At 42.8% G+C, this 20759-nt stretch overlaps 1 protein-coding gene across 1 annotated transcript in view; it reads right to left on the minus strand.

Moving 5' to 3' along the window:
• The window catches only part of CACNA1G (calcium voltage-gated channel subunit alpha1 G), a 1349169-nt gene that overhangs the window by 250431 nt on the left and 1077979 nt on the right, over nt 1-20759 (minus strand). The window contains exons 25-26 of the mRNA XM_078654430.1: nt 11932-12124; nt 10168-10218 (exon numbers count right to left, since the gene is read on the minus strand). Of these exons, the coding sequence (XP_078510556.1) occupies nt 10168-10218; nt 11932-12124 (244 nt within the window). The remainder of the gene's footprint in view (nt 1-10167; nt 10219-11931; nt 12125-20759) is intronic.

Here is a 20759-nt window from a genome sequence, read left to right on the forward strand (position 1 = left end):
ATGTGATTGCATTTTATTTAATGTATTGACACGAAATATGCTTGAACTCAGGGCCCGACTGGCCGCACCGGGCAATCCCCCGGTGCGCCGCACGGGTGGGGGGCCGGTTTGGGGCCCCTGGGGCCGTTTTTGTTACAGGTCCGTTTTTGCAGCATAGCTGCAAATCGGCCCTGTAACAAAAACGGCCGAAAACCGGTCCCGGGAAAGAGCTCGGTCGCACCCCCAACCCCCCGGGGGAAGGGGGGCCGGCCAAGCACTTGGCCAGGGCCGGTTTTGGTTCCCAGTCCGGCCCTGCTTGGACTTTCATCCGCATGAAAACTGAATGTGAAATATATCCTCGTATATAAAAATCAAACAAGAGGCTTGCTCAGCGTATTTTCCTCACAGCTTCTAATAGTATAAAGTGGGGAACGTTGCCAACTCATGCTGCAACTGCACATTTCCAGTTTTAAGATTGCCACAAGGCATATTCTGCATATTCCAGTTTCCTGTGTTCAAAAAGTATATAAAAAGGCAAAAAGGGAAGAAAACAAACATTACGCAGAACTCATTAATTAGGGTCTAGGTTAGATTACACTTAAGTAATAAAGATTTTACCCAGGCTAAGTTCCTATGACTTTTCTCTCAATGAATACAATTTACACAGACATTATTTGATATTGTTCAGGGCCTTAACCATCTGGCAGCTCTGCAGGTTGAATTTAGCTGAAAGGTATACAAACCCTGTGGTTGCAAATTTGCATTATTGCTTTCCCTAAAAACACACTAGCTCACACTTCTACTGGCGTATTTCCTTCTCTCGTTTCAAGAAGCTGATGGGTATTTCCAGCATTTATGTGGGGGAAATCCTTTTTGACAGACTTCTTTTCAAATGTAGTTTATTTGGCATGACTATGTTTGATGACCATTCTATTATCAGCTCCAGGAAGTGTATCTAGCGTGTTCTCTTTTAGATTGTACATAAAAATAAAGCAGGGACTGACTTATCAGGATGAAGCAGTACAAGTGATGCCGTTAATAAAGTGATCAAAACAAATAATGCATAACTGGGACGTGACAGTAAATGCATATATGATGTTGTTTGTGTTTTTTTTCTTTTAAAGAAATGTCATGGTACTATTCAAAGCCCTGTATTATCCGCATAGAAAGGATATTTCAGTCAATAATAGAAATTCAAAACCTGCTAGAACCAAACTGCAGATGTTACATTTCCTGTAAGTGAGTAAAAAATATTAGACAGCATTTCAGTGCAATGTTTTAACAACAATACAAACACACAAAATAAGCATGAATGCCAGCCCCATATATATATATATATATATATATATATATATATATATATATATATATATATATATATATATACACACAATATATATATATATATATACACAATATATTTATATTATATATATATAAATATATGTGTACATACACATATATATGTGTGTATATATTTATGAGTAATTATATATATATACACATATATACATATATGTGTGTATATATATGTGTGTGTGTGTGTGTATATATATATATCTATATAGATATATATACCCCGAGAGAGGGAGCGCATGCGCAATAATGTTTTGCATTGCATTGAGACTTTTGAACTTCTTAGAGTGCCCTGGTAAGGGCGTGACTTATCATTGTTTATGGGGACTGGCAGTCTAAATTATATATCGCATCAGCCTCCATTATACATGGCATTGTATCATTCTCGCCATGCCATTCATGCATTCTAAATCAACCACTGCCTAATGGACTTTACATTGCTTTAGGGCTGCAAAAGCAGAGTTCTCAAAGCAGATCAGGAACATTTGGAAATGAAAACATATTAAGATTCTATGCCCCAAGCCAGAAAGGGTGGCTAATTTACTAACAGTACTTAACATATTCAGTTCTAATATCTTGCAATTATCGCGAAGGAAAGTCCATGCCGGTTTTCACACTAAATCACTGTTTTCACTTACATTAAACAAAATATGGCAAATTCTTGGGAAATACAGACAATCTGTTTACAAATAAAACCTCCAGAAAATTTCAATTCCTACTTCTAAAAGCAGAGAAGTCCACCGTTTTGGTTCGCTGCTCAAACAACTGAATGTGTAAGAGGTGGAAAGAAAAGATTATGACATCTGGCAGATGATTGGATTATACTCTCAGTTTACAATTGTAAGAAGTGAATTTTTAGAGAGAATATGAAGACCAAAGTGCAAAATATCTATAAATAGTACATTTATATTCTTCTGCCTAGTTATATATGGAATAAAGTACCCCATTACAAGGATATTGCAAATCACAGAGGAGTTCCGTGACTATAAAGAGGAACAAGTTCGAAGGCTGATTTCCTTTATAAGATCATGGAACTGCGAGGTGACTTGCAATATCCTTTTGATGTATGGTGGGGTTACTTTATTCCTTATAATACATAGCCACACTATCACTCTTCCCATAGAATGCTTAAATCCTTGCTGTGTTGCTCTTTCATGTGAAAGAGATAGGATGTTTGAAAACATTAAGAATAAAATTAGAATACTAATGTAAAATCAAACACACCAAAAAGCAATACGATATTTTTTGCTAAATTATATGACAATCAGTTTATCACATGTCAGATTTTACAAAACGCTGCAGCTCAGAATGTGTGCAAACATGCAGAGAAATTCTGGGCCATATTCATAGCCTGCACTTTTGAGTAAGTATACTCTTTTGAGTAACCTTTCTACTTTTTGGTATTCACAAACTGCACTTTTATGGTCATTTACAATTTTGTAGTAATTTACACTTTTGTAGTAAATCCAGCACTACACATAGCCAACCAGTGGTCATGCAACACCCCCCACAGAAAATAATGCATGAAGGGTCCTATAATAAAACCCAGTAGGAAATAACCCTCCATTATTTTCCATGGTAGGGTGTTTCAGTACCAGTGGGTCGCCGTGTGTAGCGCTGGACTTACTACAAAAATGTAGGATACTACATAAGTGCATTTTTCTTTTTCCTCATATGTCAACAGACTCAAAAGGTGTCAATTGGCCATCTGCCATATCACTGCTGAATTCAGAGGTGTGCGAGAAATAAAGGATGGGGGGAGCACTCGTACACCACCTCACATCAGCAAGTTAGGCTGAATCATAGACTGGAGGAAGTCAGGGTTGTTCTCTCCCCATAGAATGTACACTGTCCAAATGCCTTCCATCTTCTAGGTACTCTTACAGTCCAAATACAATTTACAAACTCTTCCCACCATAATCACCCAACTCCTAAGAGGGGGGAGGGGTGGGCTTCAGCCAGTTTATACAGATCTGCCTCGCTTCCAACAAAATTAGATAGAAAAACAGGCCTTTCTGTCTGTGTAATATGCGCAAATCAGGTTAAACGTTCATTCCAAACAGAATCAGGAGGGGTCACACTGTGATTTGTTCTACAAAAATCCCAGAAATCACTCTCAACACACTCTCCCATAAGCTGCTCAACCTTCGACAAGACACGAACATATGAATATCGTCCACCTTTTCCTTCCTGCATTAATTACAAAGTAGGGCACCTACAGCAAATTTTAGCTATTTCTTTGGGCTGAGATATACTCTGTGCCAGGTGAACATATGTTTTTTCCTAAACGCTGTTGATTTAACGGTAGAATAAAGGAGACATGAAGAAGATTGGCAATATTGGGATGTTTTTCTGATGACTGATATCCATCCCAAGGATGGACAGGTATTTTACAATCCTTATCATCTGCTTCACCAGCTCCCAATACCAAACAGAGATCTCCTTATTTATTGGCTATTCGCTTGGGGTCCTGTAACCGATCCTCCAATGATTATCTCTCTCTGACGTTCCATTAATGCAGAGACCCCCAAGAAGCCAATTGGAAATATTTGTACAATGACAGTGTGTCCTTAGTTTCTGCCCTTAACGTCTCCCAAAAGGTTACCACGGAACATTCCATGTAGTTGGCCCCATCGGTCCCTGAATGTATGAAGGAAACCATCATGCTCAAATAAATTAAACAGCCTGCATAGGTTCTGTCCCTGTTAGTTCCTAAATTGAAAGGATAGATAGTAAAGGAAGACATCTGACAGTGCCAGCACGCCTTTAGCCAACTTTCTCTCTAGTTTCTTCCAACTAGGGCTGGGGTTTTTAGTGACCGTTTAAAGCTCCCTATCATCCCTGGAATCTTATCTAAACTACCTTCAAAAACGGAGAACAGGATATTGTCAAATAGAAAGGTCAGCTTTGGGAGGATTGTTAACTTCACTAAATATGCCCTACCATAAAGGATCAAAGGGAGACGACCCTATCTAGATAACAATGCCTCAATTTCCTTCCTCATCCTCCTCAAATTATACTCCAGTACCTCTTCCAATTTATGGAAAACTGCGATGCCCATGCACCTGATCATCCTGTCAAAGTTCACCACAGTTCTTGCTGTATTCCATACCATCACCTTGGGATTCATACAAGGTAGTGACCCAGGGGATCCTACACAAGCAAGAGTTTCAGTCAAGGAAGCTATTTGCCAAGAGTTATGAGGAAGAGATAGGGACAATGGGAAAATAACTTTTGGTGTCCTCTTCAGAAGCAGGAGTGGAGGCAGTGAAAAGGAGGCTAGCTGAGAAACGGGCCACTTATTTTCAAATAATTGAAAATAGTATCAGAGCAAGATGGTATGCTAGCAAGCTGGCCCACTTTGAGTATGGATAGAGGAGTGGGAGGCTGTTAACCTGGAAGTAGGGGTGGATGGTAAACTACACTCCACCGGCGGAGTTTTGCCCACTGCATGCTCTGCTTGAAGATCGGCAAAAACTCAGCCAACTAACGCATGGTGGAGTTTTTCTCATTCTAGCCCGCCTCCCAGAGAGATTTCTCAATGCGGGCAGCCGCAGCAGATCGCTACCGGTCGTGCTAAGAAAGTTGCCGCTCGTGTTGCGAAAGCTACAGCTTGAGTAGGAAATGTATTTAAGGAGCAGAAAGAAGCAGCGCCCCCTAGAGTGCTTTTGGTGCCATTCGTGCTGATTTTATAGTGTGGGACAAGTTCCCGCTGCTAAAAATCAGCACACGCTGCACGACGGACCGAAATTCTGCTGCTCACGGAACTCTGCAGAATCTTGCTGAGTTTTTCGGTAACTCCGCAAAATTCCGCTGACTTTTTAGGTAACTGCAAAATTACGCAGATAAAACTCCTTGAGTCCCCCCACCCCTACCTAGAAGGCAAGAGTGGCTAGAAGGGGGAATTATATAGGGAGCCTGATAGTGGATGGCAATGGCAAGAAATATCAGAAGATGCAGATGAGATTGAAGAGTGTTTTCACAAAATGTTTGAGGATTTATATTGTAAGAGGGGCACCTTCAGGGCAACAGATGTAAGGGAGTGGTTAGCAAGGACACAGTTACTGGCCCTGTCTAATGCTGAACAACAAGGTCTTCTGGAGAACATCACAGAGGAGGAAATTATTTAGCAAATCGATAAATTTGAGAGTGAGAAGGCGGCCAGTACGGATGCTCTCCTGTGAGTATATTACAAGGGTATGACAGAAAGAATAATATGGAAGGAATTTTTTCATCTACTATTAGCAGCAGACTCCGAAATCCCTCCATCCTGGAATGATGCCATGATAGCTTTGCTTTTGTAACAAAAAAAGATCCCAAGAAAGAGGAGTCATACCAGCCTATCTCCCTACTAAATTTTGAATATAAAATGTGTGCTGCCATTTTAGCGAGGAGGATCTCCTTAATTATTGTAGAACATCCAGATCAGAAGGGTTTGTGCCAGGTAGGCAGCTGCATGATTTGGCACACCAGATATCTGCAATAGATATGGCAACAGCAAACTTAAACCCATTGTCTATTGTCACCATCGATGCCGCCAAAGCGTTTGATAGGGTTTGCTGGGCTTATTTGTGGGAGGTCTTAGAGGTTTTTGGACTCCACTCAACTGAAGCATTAGGGGCCTTCTTGGGCTTTTCTATAAATAAGGATAAGACAAAGATATGGAATATAAATGGGCAGTTTGTGAATACCAAAAAGTGGTAAACTTACAGCTACCTCAAATGGATTTTCGCCATGCTTTTTGACACCTACAAAGTCTTATAACTCAATAATAAGGCAGCTGTAATGTGGTTTAGAAAATTATGGGACATTTTTACAAGGCAATGGTGTTGCACGGCTTTTTTTCATAAAATGCTAACGCTGCACTTCGTCATTCTGAAAACACAGGGATGAGCTGTATTTACAAATATACAGCACATCCCTGCCTTGTCCCTAGCGCTGGTGCTAAATTAAGCTGCGTAGTGCCAATGCGGGCACCCTTGCACCATAGTAAGAGTGCCTGCGTAGAGGGAATTATTGTTTATGTGCAGGAAGGTGTCTCTTCCTGCACATAAACAATCACAAATGGCAATTTGAAACATCTATATGTGCTGCATTGTGCAGCACATATGGAAGTTGTGAATCATAATTTTTGTAATGATTGTTTATGTGCAGGAAGGGACACCTTCCTACACATAAATAATAATTCATGGCGTTTTGCTGTTTTCATGTGTGCTGCACAGTGCACCACACAAAGAAACAGCAAAAACAAGGAGAAATTAAGCATTTCTCCTCGTTTTGCCAACTTAAGACCAGGTTTTCCGAGGTCTTAATTTTGGCGCTGCCACCTATTGATGACACCCTTGAAAATAAGGGGCAGCGTCAAAATCAATGGATGTTGTGGCAGAACGTCCACCTCAACACCCATAGCCCATCTTTTGCACGCTAAGTATAGTGTGAAAAGGAGCCTTATTTACAAGGCGGCGTGAAGCTATGTTAAGTGGCTTAACACCACCTTGTAAATAAGGCAAAGCCACTATCGCCAAAGGTATATCGTTAAAAGTGACGTTCCTGTGGCAATAGGGACTTGTAAATATGTCCTTGAGCTTTGTATACCTTAACTGGGTCAATGTCATCTAGAATACCTTATGGAGTTTAGAAATATCAGTGGGACAATGTAACAAAACAATCTGGAGATTACAGCATGGGGGATTCATTTCCCAACAGTATTTACTTGTTGTATGAAAGCTTCTACAACGTTCTCTCACAATCCTCAGGACACAAAACGCAATTGCTGGTAGCAGCACATTGCCCATAGTAAGTTTGTAATTCAAGAGCCAGTCCAAGACATGATCATTCTCATGTGAGTGAACTGAAAGCCCTCCAAACTCTCCCATAGATTAATCATGATGAGATTGCCTTAATAATCCAGGCATCATTGTTTTTCCTCCTTTGGCCATGGGCATGGACAGGGCTTCAAAAATAATGGGCTTCTTTGAATGTAGGACCTTATGGAGGTATCTACATTGTTTACTAGGTATAGGACATAGTTGGAGAAAGAAAAGTATTGTTTTGCTTCATTGCAGGTGACTGATGAATAAAAATGACTTCAAAAAAACAATTTTCCCACGGCTTAATTTTAATGCTGGAAAAATGCAGGCCATGTCTAGTGAGACAGCAGCTCTGTTTAAATGTTCTTTCCTCACCATTAATAGGGGAATGTCCTTCCTCTGGTCTCAAAATTTAAAACTTGGGTTTCTCATTGACCCACCTTATTGGTTTCCATCTTCAGGGTGGTGGTAAGAAACCGTTTCTACGACCTAAGAGTTGTATTTAAGTATTTAACTAAATTATTGTTGTTCCATCAACAACTTTCCAGGTTGGGAAGTTTTAAACGCCACACACTTATTAATGCTGCTGATTTAGTTTTATTAGATATGACTCCCATTGACCTACAAAGAAATTTAAATGCACTGCATAAATATACTGAGAAACATTTTGTTATGATGTTTAAAAAAGATAAATATTTGTTTTCTCTGTAAGAAAGAAAGCATCAATGGTTAATTGGAAATTAGGGAAAACTGTTTGATTTTCAGAGTTAGATACAAATTTACGTATTGCACATTATGGCTTCAAAGACCTAATCCATAGTGAAGCAATTAACATATTTTATAAATCTGTTGCGAAAAGGCTTTTTAAACATTTGATAAAGATTTTTATGTCCAAAATTCCCCGAACTCTGTCCTGTCGGATTGAATGCATCCCTTTTAAATATTGGTCAGTAGTACAAAGAAACAGAGGGGAAAATGTTTTGCACCTACTACCGCACCAGTTCATGTTCTGTAGAGTGGTGGCCGTTAAATCATCTGCACTCTAGAAAGGGCTCCCTGGGTGGGTTTTAAAGGATTCATTGATTTTGGAGTAAAAAAATATTTTTAAAGATAACTTGATAGAAGCATTAGCTAAATTTGAAATTCCCTTTGAATACTTAAATACTTGGAATATAGACACTAGAAGCTTATGCTAAAAAAAAAAGGCCAGATATAGATCTTGGTGTATGGGTATCTCCATCACAACGCTGAAATAGAAATCCTGTAGGATATAATGGGATTTATATTTCGGCAAAAGGGATATCCGTGACCATTGTGATGGAGTAACCCGCCCACCAAGATCTAAATCAGGCCACAATTCTCACCAATCATTTTAAATTGGATAAATTGCACTGCACAACATTGAAAAGTTGTTAAATTATTAGAAACACAGCATTACTGGGAAAGATGCAGCCATATTTAATGATGGCCTCTGAGCACTGTACTCGAAGAACTATGCATTTATATGCATTTGTTGAGAGCTTACAGACTGTCTCTTATTACATTAGATGGGGCTTGAAGCGGTATTACCAATGAACAACATGTATGTCCTCTTTTTTTGCAATCACATACAGGGTCTGAATCACATTGTCTTAACATGTACCTATTTTCAGCATTATCACATGCATTTTCTGTTCCTGGCCTCCTGCATTTCAATGTGTCTAATAAATGTGACATTTTACTCTTATCTCCCACTACTGAAAAACGATGTTACAGTATGATCACATCTTTAAAATGTTTTTGAAGATATTTTAGGCCACTGTTTCACTACACAGTTGCACTTTACTTGCTCAATAACCTGTCTCTTTTATTTGATGTATGTTTCTATTATATATTGTTCTTTCAAAAAGGGGGCTAAATCAATAAAGTTCGACTGATAGATACCTATGAGTGCTCATTACATTTTCCCACACGTTTTCCTTCAACAACAAGCCGTGCAAGTGTGATTCATCTCTTGGTTGCTGAAACAATGTATACTTAGGGATGCAAACAAATTTAAGGTGGGGGCTTACAACAACTGAAAAACCAGCATCTCACTGAGTTATCAATAAAAAAAACCTGATTACAATTCGGATTGCCTTCCATTAGGAAAGTGGAATATGTGGACTATTTATAATGCCTTTCCATGACAAAGCACCACCCTTGCTTAAGGAACAAATGCATTTTCTGTAAGTAACTGTTGATGTAAGTCTCTGCTACAGCACATATGCTCGAGTGGTAACAACTCCTCTTTTTAAATGCAGTTAAAGATATTATTTGCCAAGACTTGCAACTGTCCACTAAGGCATTTGGGAGCACATGTTATTATTTACAAATAATGATGAAACAAAGCAAAACCTACAATTACAGGCTGAAAAAATGAAGAGTAAGTTTGCACTCAATAAACAGAAAACTAAAGGCAGGGTTGAACAGGAGAGAGCTGAATGCACAGTCTACATTATCAATGTCTGACATCTAGGCCTCCTAAAACAAGCTATCCTGGTTGCTTACCAGTCTGCTATACCGCTGCTGGCATTAGCTTGGTCTACAGTTGTGCCTTCTTCTAAGGAGATCTTGAACTATCCTAATCCCAAGATACAACAATAAATGCCATGAGCACAGCATCACTAGATCCACATCAATGTCTACACTTTAATCCCTCGTACAGTGATTTTTTCATTTCCTGACTTATCAATCGAGCAGAATTTATGTTTTTTATTAACTTAGATAAACAGCCGTCAAACTGTGATTTGATGATCAAATTAATAATCAATACAAATACAAAATAGAGACAAATGGCATGCCAAAAAATTAAGATATTACAGATATTTATACTATGGAAAAAATCTGCTTTACGGCAGCCAAAAATGGAATACGTGTGCAATGAAGTAAACAAACAAGACTTCACACACAATTTAGTGGGACGTCTCACATCAACATCGGACAGCAGTTAGTTACACAACACTGCCACTGAACTCAGACGAGACGTAAGACTTCCCAGTACCTTCTACTGCACTGGCTGAGCTGTCCAGCATTACATCATCCAGCATTAGATCTAAAGGAATGAAATGATATTATTCATCAAGCAGTATGAACATCACCAGCACAATCTCTGTTGGCCTGCTACTCTAGAGTGTACAAGCTGAGCAACGATGAGGCATTCTTCAATTCAGTTTTTGCCAGTTAAGGTTAGGATTTCACTTTGCTAGAATGCCTAAGAAAACCATTTAACTTTTGCAGATCGTCAGGATTGCTCAAGGGCTAGTCATAGTCCTTAAATCTTCCTAGTACCCCAACATGTAATTGGGGCATGCCTGGAGGCAGACCCAAAGCCATTATATGGTGAATGAGGAGTTTAAACACAATGATAAATAATTTGTATTTGAGTGTATACACGTTTCTTCCTTTGATCACTATCCAGTGCCATATGATCTGTTACCATTTCTGAACAAGATATATCATGGGCTCTGTTTTTATTAAGTAACATGGAGGAGGTGTCCTGATTTAAATTCCCCAACTCAGATGGGATTATTCAAAGCCTACTTGGAGTACTGGAACATGTCACACAATATTGGTATTAATGGTATACAGCTTAATCGATTAGGCTGCATAAATGATGTTTTAAATTGAGAATTCATCCTATTGTTTTGAACATTTTAAATATACTTGACAGAATTTAGTCTCAGTAATTGATTAGTTTGCTATCGATGTTGTATCTTTTCAATTCCATCCGGCTGAAATGCGTCTGTATTAGTTTCCCAGGTTACAACAATTTCATTTCTGAGAACCAACTTGTGGATTTATACATAATTCAATGCTCACTGCCACTTTATTAGATTATTTAATGTATTAGATGTAATTAGCGCAAACGCTGCAATCAATGGAGATATTAGGAAGAAAGAATGGATTATGGAATCAGATAAAGGCAGAAGCATGAGGCGTGGAAAGATGAATTTATGGAATAAATGAGGAACAGCAGATGTTAGCAAGAAGAGAAAGCATGATAGATGAAGAGTACCTCTGACCTCTGACCCCTGACCCGAATAAACGGTCCTGCTTTTGTACAACTAAATCTAACATGAAAAGAAAGTTCCTTTTTCAAGGGATCCAACTCGTATTTTTGAGTCCAGCATATTTACTAATGTTTATATCATTTACATTGAACTCCGCCATAATTCTAAAAAATTAATTAGATTTCAGCCATTTTCAAGGGATGTTTTCACCATTTATCTGTATTTCTCAAGTAGGAGCATTGACACATGTATAACTGTATCAGGAAAGGGCGCTATGCTTTTATTACACCCTTGATACTAATGAGTCAATCTATAAATTAAGTTAGGCTAAATATTTAATACATAGCATAGATGTATTCGTTTTTAAAATTAACAAGGAGTGTAATAAACCAAATAGAGAATACACTCAGCAACAGCAGCTGTAGCTTCACACCATTAATGGTTGCAAGGCCTGGCCCTGCTGATCTGAGCCATTGTCGCTATTTGTCCAAATCTACGGTCTATGTAAATGCTACATGGAGCACTACTTTTCACTAAGGCAACATAAATTGACTATTGGAATCATGCTGCCACAAAGAAAATTCCGTGGCTCATTGCTCAATCTACAATGCTAAATTTTGCTCATGCAGGTTCCTGATTTGTCATGCTTGGGAAGAGAAACTTCCCCAGGCTCAAGGCATGGGCTTGTGTCATAGGTCAAGCAGGACTCAGAAAGATGTGGAAAGACTACCGACCAGCCCGCTCTTTCTCCTTACTCCTTCTCTTTTTCTCCATCCGACGAAGCCTCTTCTCTTCCCGTCTCTTTGCCTCTTCCTCCTCTTGATGTTGTCGGCATTTATGGAAGTTTTCCACCACTACCCCCACAAACATGTTGAGGACAAAGAAGGCCACAATGAGGAGGAATGAGATGAAGTACAGAAGCATCCAAGGGTTGTAGTTCATGATAGGCTAAAACGACAAAGAAAGGGGAAGTCCATGATCAATGTACATTACTATTGGAAAATCACTGCTTACTCAGACCACAAAGCTTCTGACTTCTCATATAAGCAGCACACTACTGTACGAATGCACCATGACCACTCCATTTCTCATAAAGCCAGGTTCGGATACAGGTGGCTCAGGGCTTTTCTCTTCCAGACCTCATAACTATTATACATGCAAGCTATTTGTAGGGTTAGGAATAGGCAGCTGGAACATAATTAGGAAAATTAATATCTGCTTAATAATATACCATTGGTCCCTAACCCTCTGAATCTGTTGTATTTTAGATGGAATACGCTATTTCATTTTAACTTGTTAAACTTGAATATTTGTTTGGATATATGCTATATGTGCTGTCATGAAATATTATGTTTTACGTTATTCTCATATACGTCATCAGTTAATATATATGTCCTGTTGTGTTGTTATATGAGACCCTGGATCATTGCATTTCAGCGTTCTTGAAGAACGTCACATAGAGTGGAGTGAAATGTTTCATTAAATATAAAAAGAGGGCTAGGTCTCTTCAATGGGCATGCAGGTTCTGGCCGCTTCTCAATAATCTTCGGCTAGTGGCTGTGAAGGCTTAATCCTGTTCTAATTAGGATTGATATTCAAGTAAATGAATACATAAACTTGGTTGAGCAGGCCACGCCTAGGCTTAGCTGGAATGTGTTGATCTCAAGGTCATTATGCTGTTTCACAGAGCTTGTTACATTCATTTGGGTGTCAGTAACAACATGATGACAATGTAATCTAAGAGGCTTGGTCAGACAGACTGTCTAAATGTCCCATGGCAGTAGATGGGTCATCAACTAAATGAAACAATAACCTTAATCCTATTAAAATCAAAACCTGTTGACTGCTCTGAGGAAACATCTGGTCACAAGTACATAGTTCTGTTATTCACAGCCTTGTAGTACACCATAGAGGTGACAGGTAACCCTTTGTAGGCAGGATTATTGTAATGGATTAGTATTGATGAGACCATGCCTGTCCCTGCCTCATTGTGCCTCATTGTGCAGGTTTAAAAAGTTGTGTATAGGCCCTATTCAATGAACTGTTTATAGATGGGGGTGTTCATTATTACAAAATTGCAGTCCATGCTTCAAATGCAAGGGCATTTCTCCATCCACCTCAATTTCCATGATGCTCCTGTTGTAGGTCTTGCAAAGCATCTTCCAGCTAAATGGTCCCTCAGCGCCCTTGCTTTCTCATAAACTCTATTGCAGCTATATAAACACAGATAACTGTACTGGGTCCTTCCCTATTTAAACTGTAATAAAACTTTAATAAAATAAGACCTCAAGCAAGACAGAAATAAAATAAACAACCACAGCAATACCGTTACTTGCCACACCACCCATATTTAAATATTGGGAGTGTTACTGGAGTAACCTATCTAGCGCAGATCACTCTCAATCAACATATTCAACATGTATAAAAAAAATCAGGACACAAAGACAGAGACCCACATCTTGTAATGGCAACTGTAACAGAAATCTCCGTTGACTAATAATGAGAGTCTTAGGGTTTGCGGCCCTAACTGCGTCCACAGACTCAAAATGGACGACCAGAGAAAAAACTCCCTCATCCAATAAAATGTATTTCTTTTTATTTTTTACAGTTGGATCCGCAATTTGCCCTCAAATTTGGGTTTGAGAACAGTTACCAAATTAATGGTGTATATATCTATAGCTTTTAATTTCAAATGTGTTTTATTGATTGTAAGAGCAAAAACAGGCATCACAGTACGATGGAAAGGCAGTAGGCATATATTGCTAGCGAGACAGACAGACACGTCTTCTCTGTAAATCGAACAATAGGCGAGGTACATATGCCAGAGCAGAGGTATAATGCCAAGGCAACAAATGGTAGGCGTTGTAAGAGAGCAAAACTGTAAGAACAAAAACCAGGTACCCACCCCCGCCCCCGACCAACCCCCCTCTCCCACCCCAACCAGTGTGCCGTACATGGGAAACAATTGCAGAAGCAATCAGGTAGTGGGTACTGTAATGATACATGAGATCACGGAGGGTCATGCGTAGCTTCGGTAAGTCGCAGAATGCGGAGGTATCTGGGGCATGTGATCTCATCAAACTCTTTGGACAAGAGGGACAGCAGCGGTAGCCAGACCTTCTGAAATGCAGCTGTGGTGTGTGTAAGTGTAGCCTGGATACGTTCCATCCCCAAAGTGAACCAGAGTTTGTGTAGCCTGGTGGTCGAGCCCCAGAGCGATAGGACATGTTGCGTAGCCGCTTGCATGGCGATCCCCATTTGGCGACCCCGGGCAGATTTCAGGGGAAAAGTGAGTGCCTTAGGTAGGCCCAAGATGGTGTAGGCGGGAAATCTCGGGATTTTGGTGTCGAAGGTAGAGTTAATGTCAGCCAGGACCGTCTCCCAATAGCCCCGAACTTCACAGCAGTCCCAGAGGAGATGGGTCAAGGTGCCCCGTTCCCCACATCCCCTCCAGCACAATGCGCTACGGGTCGGGTTCCCCTTATGGAGCCGGGCCGGAGTGAGATGCCAGTACATGGCCAGCTTCACCGCTGTTTCCCTGCCTGCAGTGTTGCGTGTGGTGTGTGAGGCCCTGTAGTATATATAGCTCCATTCTCTGGGTGTCAGAGCCCTGCCAAGTTCCGCTTCCCAACGCTTCTGACCCGCTGTTTTGCCTGGTGTGGCTGGCGTGAGCATTTTGTAGATGTCCGAAATAAGATGTCTATCCGAGTCTTTTGTCATCAGCCATTTCTCAAAGACCATCATCGGTCGACCAACTAGAGGGGCGTAGACCGGGTTTGTGAGCCAGTGCCGGAGTTGGAAGTATTGGAAAAGGTGAGGATTTGTTATGTCATAGCCCTGCTTGATGTCCGAGTGGGGGAGAAAGCCCCGCAAATCGAAAAGGCCGCCGGCAGAACGGCAGTTGGTACCGCGCCATTGCGAGAAGGCGTGAGGGTCATTGCCCGGCAGGAACTCCTAGTTGTCCAGGATGGTGGTAAATGGGGAGGGGGAAGTTGTCAAACCTCTTTTAACAGCGACCGTGTCCCAAACCCGCATGATGGTGCGAGTGATAGGTGATTTCAAGAGGTATTGCGCCGGTGCTGCCGGAGGAGGAAGGGAACCCTCCAAAGGGGAGTCTGGGCCATTACCCAGTCCTGAAATAGCCACCGTTTCTCGGATTCTGGCCTATGCCATTCCACCAAATAGCGGAGTTGGGAGGCCTGGAAATATTGCAAAAGGTTGGGGACTCCGGGAATCTGGGTAGCGACATCATCTTGAAGAGAGCCGCGCGTCCCAAGGGTGACAGAGGCTGCCGGCGCCATCATACAACGTCAATCTTGAGCCGCTGAAGAGGGGCTCGAAGGTTACGGTCGTATCGAACGGCAGGATCCAAGGAAACATAAATACCCAAATACTTAAAGCCGGACGTAGCCAACTGAATCGGGAATCTACGAGGCAACGGAGGGAGCTCTCCGGCCAAAACATAGACACATGACTTGGTCCAATTGATGACAAGACCCGAGTTCTTCCCGAAGGAGGTCAGAACATCAAAAAGCACATTAATGGACTTCCGAGGGGACGTGAGGTAAAGGAGGATATCATCTGCATACAGCGAGATTCGGTCCTCCAAGTCGGGAGTCCACCGAATGCCCTTCAGCGAGGGCTCCCAACGAAGCCACTCAGCTAGCGGTTCCAAAGCAAGGGCAAAAAGCAATGGGGACAATGGGCAGCCCTGTCGAGTACCTCGCCCGAGCGTGAAAGTGCTGGAGACCCTCCCGTTAACAACCACCTGGGCCAGCGGCCTTTCATATAGAAGCTTCACCCAGGCAATGAATGTCGGACCGAACCCAAACTTAGTGAGAGCAGCCCAAAGATACGGCCATTCCATGGTATCAAAAGCCATAGTGGCATAAAGGGAAGCTAAAATGGCCGGCTCTGTCAGAGTCCCAGCTCTCGCGAGAACTCCATGGACCCTACGAAGATTAAGGGCCGTGTTCCGGTGCGGAATAAAACCAGATTGATCCGGATGAATCAAGTCACCAATCACCTTAATCAATCGAGTGGCTAACAATTTAGCAAGTATTTTGGGTTCGACATTGAGCAATGAAATGGGCCTATTTGAAGCACAACGATCACGTAGTTTACCCTCCTTGTGAATCACAACGATGGTAGCCAGACGCTGATCGACGGGGAGGACACCAGAATCAAGAGCCTCAAGGAACATGTCCCTTAAGTGAGGCGCCGTTTTGTCAGGCCGCAGCTTATAGAGCTCAATGGGCAAACCGTTGGGGCCCATGGCCTTACCTAACCGGAGGGCACGGATGGAAGCTGCAACCTCGTCTACCGTGATAGGCGCATCCATTAAGGCCCTATCCTCATCAGAGAGGCAGGGCAAGGCAATATCGCGCAACAACAGCAGAGAGTCATGTTCATCCCTTTCACTGACCGAGGCATACACCATCCAAAAATGATCCACAAAACACCCAACAATACCCACCGGGTCAGAAACACGTTCACCAGTCGACCTCTCAATCACAGGCACGACCCGATTCATTCGCTCTTTCTTGTCCAACCATGCAATCAGCTTACCCGCTTTGTCACCCACATCATATATTCTACCTTGCTGCTCTCTATTCATGACTTTCGCAGCGTCAGTCACAAGGGCTCTATAATCGGCCTGTTTCAAACTAAGGGAATGCAGTGTAGCACAGGTAACCTCACCATCGAGATCGCTCTCAAGCACAGCTATTTCAGATTCGAGGCGTACAAGTTCTTCGTATTTAGCCTTTTTGGCAGCAGCAATCAATGACAATGAATGCCCACGAACCACAGTCTTGAAAGCCTCCCACAATGAGATAGAAGAAGAAACAGACCCCACATTCTCATTAAAGTATCAGTCAATAGCCTTTACCAGGTCGGAGCGGGTCTTAGGATTCCGAAAGTACCACGGATTTATGGGAGCAACTCTACCCTCGCTACCCACTCCAGCCTCAACACTGAACCACAGGGGGGAATGATCAGAAATGCCCCTAGGAAGGTGACGGATCTCCCTGATGGAGGACGATTGCGCTGCAGGCATGAGGAAATAATCTAGTCTGGAAAGGCTACCATGGGCCCCGGAGTGGAACGTATATTGTAACTGTGTGGGATGCATTAGTCTCCAACCATCCGTTAGCCCAAAGGTTTCGATCAGCTCACTGAGCCACATTTGTGATCCAGGTAAGTCTCGAGGGGGGTAACTATCAGAAGTGCCGCAAACCACAGAGTTAAAATCCCCGCCAAGAATCCGGAAACCTTCAGGTAGCCCCAGTAGAAGCCGCCCGAGGTCAGCAAAGGTGGTGGCCTGTAGGCCCTGAGGGACATAGACGGTGACTACGGAAAGCGTCTTACCCTCCCATCTCCCAGAGAGCGCAGCATAGCGACCCCTGTCATCGAGCATTATCTCGTCAATTTCAAGGGGGAGAGAGGACCTGATCAGAATGCCCACCCCTCTGGAACCAGAGGCGAATCCGGCATGTGCGACTAGTCGATATCCACGTCTATTCAACGCCTGGCAAGCATTGCCAATTAAATGCGTTTCTTGCAGTAGAACAATATCAGGGGAGTGGCGTCGAAGGAACTGCAGCACAACCCCTCGTTTTATTCTGTCCCCCAAACCATTCTCATTCCAGGACAGCAGTCTCAACTCACTACCCCCCATCCCGAGAAAGGACCAGAGCCCCGCCCCCATGAAGCCCCGGAGGAGAAGGAGCTAAGCAAACAATACGATGCCATGTGAAGGAAACAAAGAAACAAACACTCTCCACCCCCACCCCCCAACGAGAACCCGTTACAACACCCCCCACCCTGCACCCCTGCATTCGAACTGGAAACCACCCCCACTTGCAGTGTGCCTGTCCCCCAGTCATGAAACTAATCTACATGAAAAACCCCGGAGGAGGAAGAGTCCCTTACACCCCCGCCACCCTTGGACCCATCAAAAAACAATAGTAAAAAGAACAAATAGCAAAACTCAGCTGACAAACAATTAGAAAGAGCAGACGTCGGGAACCATAATGTCACTCTTGATCTGGCGTGCCCCTCTCTGCGCCACCGGGGTGCTCAGATCGATCATCCCTTTTCGGCAAGGAATCAAGCCAGTCACTGACACTGTCCGGACGGTCAAAGAAGAAGGTTCGTTCCTCATATTCGATCCGCAGCCGGGCCGGAAACAACATAGCGTACTTGACGCCCAGATCTCGCAGCCGCTTCTTCACCCCCTGAAACCCCAGTCTCTGTCTCTGGACCTGAGGAGTAAAGTCCGGATAAAAGTTCACTGTGGTATTATTGAACTTCAAGGGGCCATGTTCCCGAGAGGCTTGGAGAATAGCGTCTCTATCTCGAAAATGAAAAAGCCTAGCAACAATTGGTCTTGGGGGGCACCCGGCTTTACCTTCCCGCCCGGGAAACGGTATGCACGCTCGACCGCAAAGAATTTGCTGAGTCCGGCGGGAGCTAGATGGTTCAGGACCAGGTCCTCTACGAGGAGGTCGACAGCAGAGTTCTCAGGATTTTCCGGCACACCAATGAGGCGCACGTTATTGCGCCTGGCCCTGTTTTCATGCTCCTCAAGCCGACGGGCCATCAAGTCGTGTGATGATCTCAGGTTGCCGATCTCAGTCTGTGCGTCCGTAACATCAGTGATCAGGCTGGAGGTCTTCAAATCCAACGCCTTCACCCTCTCATTAGTTTTGGCCATGTCCGCTCTAATCAGCGTGACATCCACAACCACAGTGTCGATTTTAGATGCAAGAGCCTCGTATTGCTATCCCATAGAGGCCTGCATACCCGTGATGGCACACGAAGAGAGACATCCGTAGGCGCGGTCGAGTCTGCCCTGGGGTCGTCAAGAATACGGCCAGTACCACCGGGGGTTCCCATCGGTTGGGTGTATCGGTCCATGACATTGGTCTGGGTATGTCCCCTGCGGACCGGCGTCTTTGTCTTGCGCTTCTCGATTTCTGGTTTGGTGGCCATATTGAAAGCTGTGCCCCGAAGGGGCCCTCTAGACCTGGTAAAAATGGCCGATCTTGGTGGGGTCAAGGAAGACAAGAAATAGGCCAAAAATGGTGAAATGTCAATAGAGCAGGATGTCAAAACCCTCAGGAGGGGCAGAGCTCGACAGCAGGGCAAAGCCGCGCCGAATCCGGAATGAGTCTGGGAGAGTGTCGGCCACTCGAAGCTCGAAGTAGAAAGCGAAACCGAAAGTAAGGATGAGGCCGACTGGGGGGATCCCTCCAGCCGTTGTTGTTCAACTACTCCACGGCCCGTGAAGCAGCAGAGTCCCCTGGCCTCGTCCGGGGCAGGCAGAAAAAGTTGAAGTCGATGTAAAAACAGCTCCAGACGTCCAAATTCAATTTTGAAAAGGATGTTGAGGTCAGCAAGAGTTTGTCTTCAAAAGCCCATATTCAGAATAAGGATATGTTAAGGATATTCGCAGAAGGGCAGCGCGGGTCTCGGGAGCCCTCTGCTCACACGACCATCTTGGATGCCCGCGTAGCTCCTCCTCACAATTGAATAGATTTGCACATTGAATAGATTTGCATAATATGGGCATGCAAGATGATATATGAACACCGGTTTGCTATTGATCAGTTTGGCAGGATATAGACAAGGCCACTGGAATTGTGCGGCAGAGGAAGGCCAAATTATGTTGCAGGGCTGACTAAATTATGAGGCGAGAAATGGCAAATTATGCAGTGCAACGCAGCACACTTTACCATAATATTACTTCATTATTTTGTCATTTTTACTCATGTTAACTCTGTCCGGACAAACATTTCACCTTTTTAGTTCCAGTTTCAGAAAAAAATACAGGGATAAGCAGCTGAAGGATTGCCAGTCAACTGAAGAGCTTTCCACTGAGCAGAGACACTTTTCACCACACTTTTAGTAACTTTTAATCCATTAAACTAGAAACAAATTATTTTTGTTAAAATCTGCAGATTATTCAGCAGATGAAGGATTGTGTGGCAAATCCATAATTTAGTGAAAAATGCCACAGTCACAAAATCACATCATTCCAGTGCTCCCCATAACTGTTGTGAAATCTCTTTTGTTACTTCTTTCTTTATTTAATTTTTCATTGTTGTATATTGTCATGAGGGTGACAGATACTTTATATTTGGAAATATGGAGAGGTGGGAGATGGGATTTAATTGAGGTTGGTTTTCTAGGTTGACAGCACATCACCCATACAGGCCGGAGAATGTAGCATTCTACCTGCCCTGACTGCAGTAGTTGAGACCTCTGATTATGGCATGATTTCCTGGAACATGAATGCATTGACCGATAAAAGTAAATGCTAGGAGGTTAAGTGTATATCAAGAAACTGTCCACTAAGGCGCTTCTCATGCAGGAAACTTGCCTACTTGGCACTAATTGTGCTTTTTAGGGTAGATTTGGTTACAATAGATTGTATCACTCAGGGTAAGTCACGGCTTGCAGGGGGTGGCTATCCTTTACACTAATCCTTTCTGATGGTGGCATCAGACGCGCACAATAGCTCTCTGGGAAGATTAACATAAATCACAGGAAAACTAGTCTGGGCCACCTGGACAATAAT

This window comes from Lissotriton helveticus, chromosome 7, assembly GCF_964261635.1.
Source record: "Lissotriton helveticus chromosome 7, aLisHel1.1, whole genome shotgun sequence".
NCBI classification, from domain to species: Eukaryota; Metazoa; Chordata; class Amphibia; order Caudata; family Salamandridae; genus Lissotriton; species Lissotriton helveticus.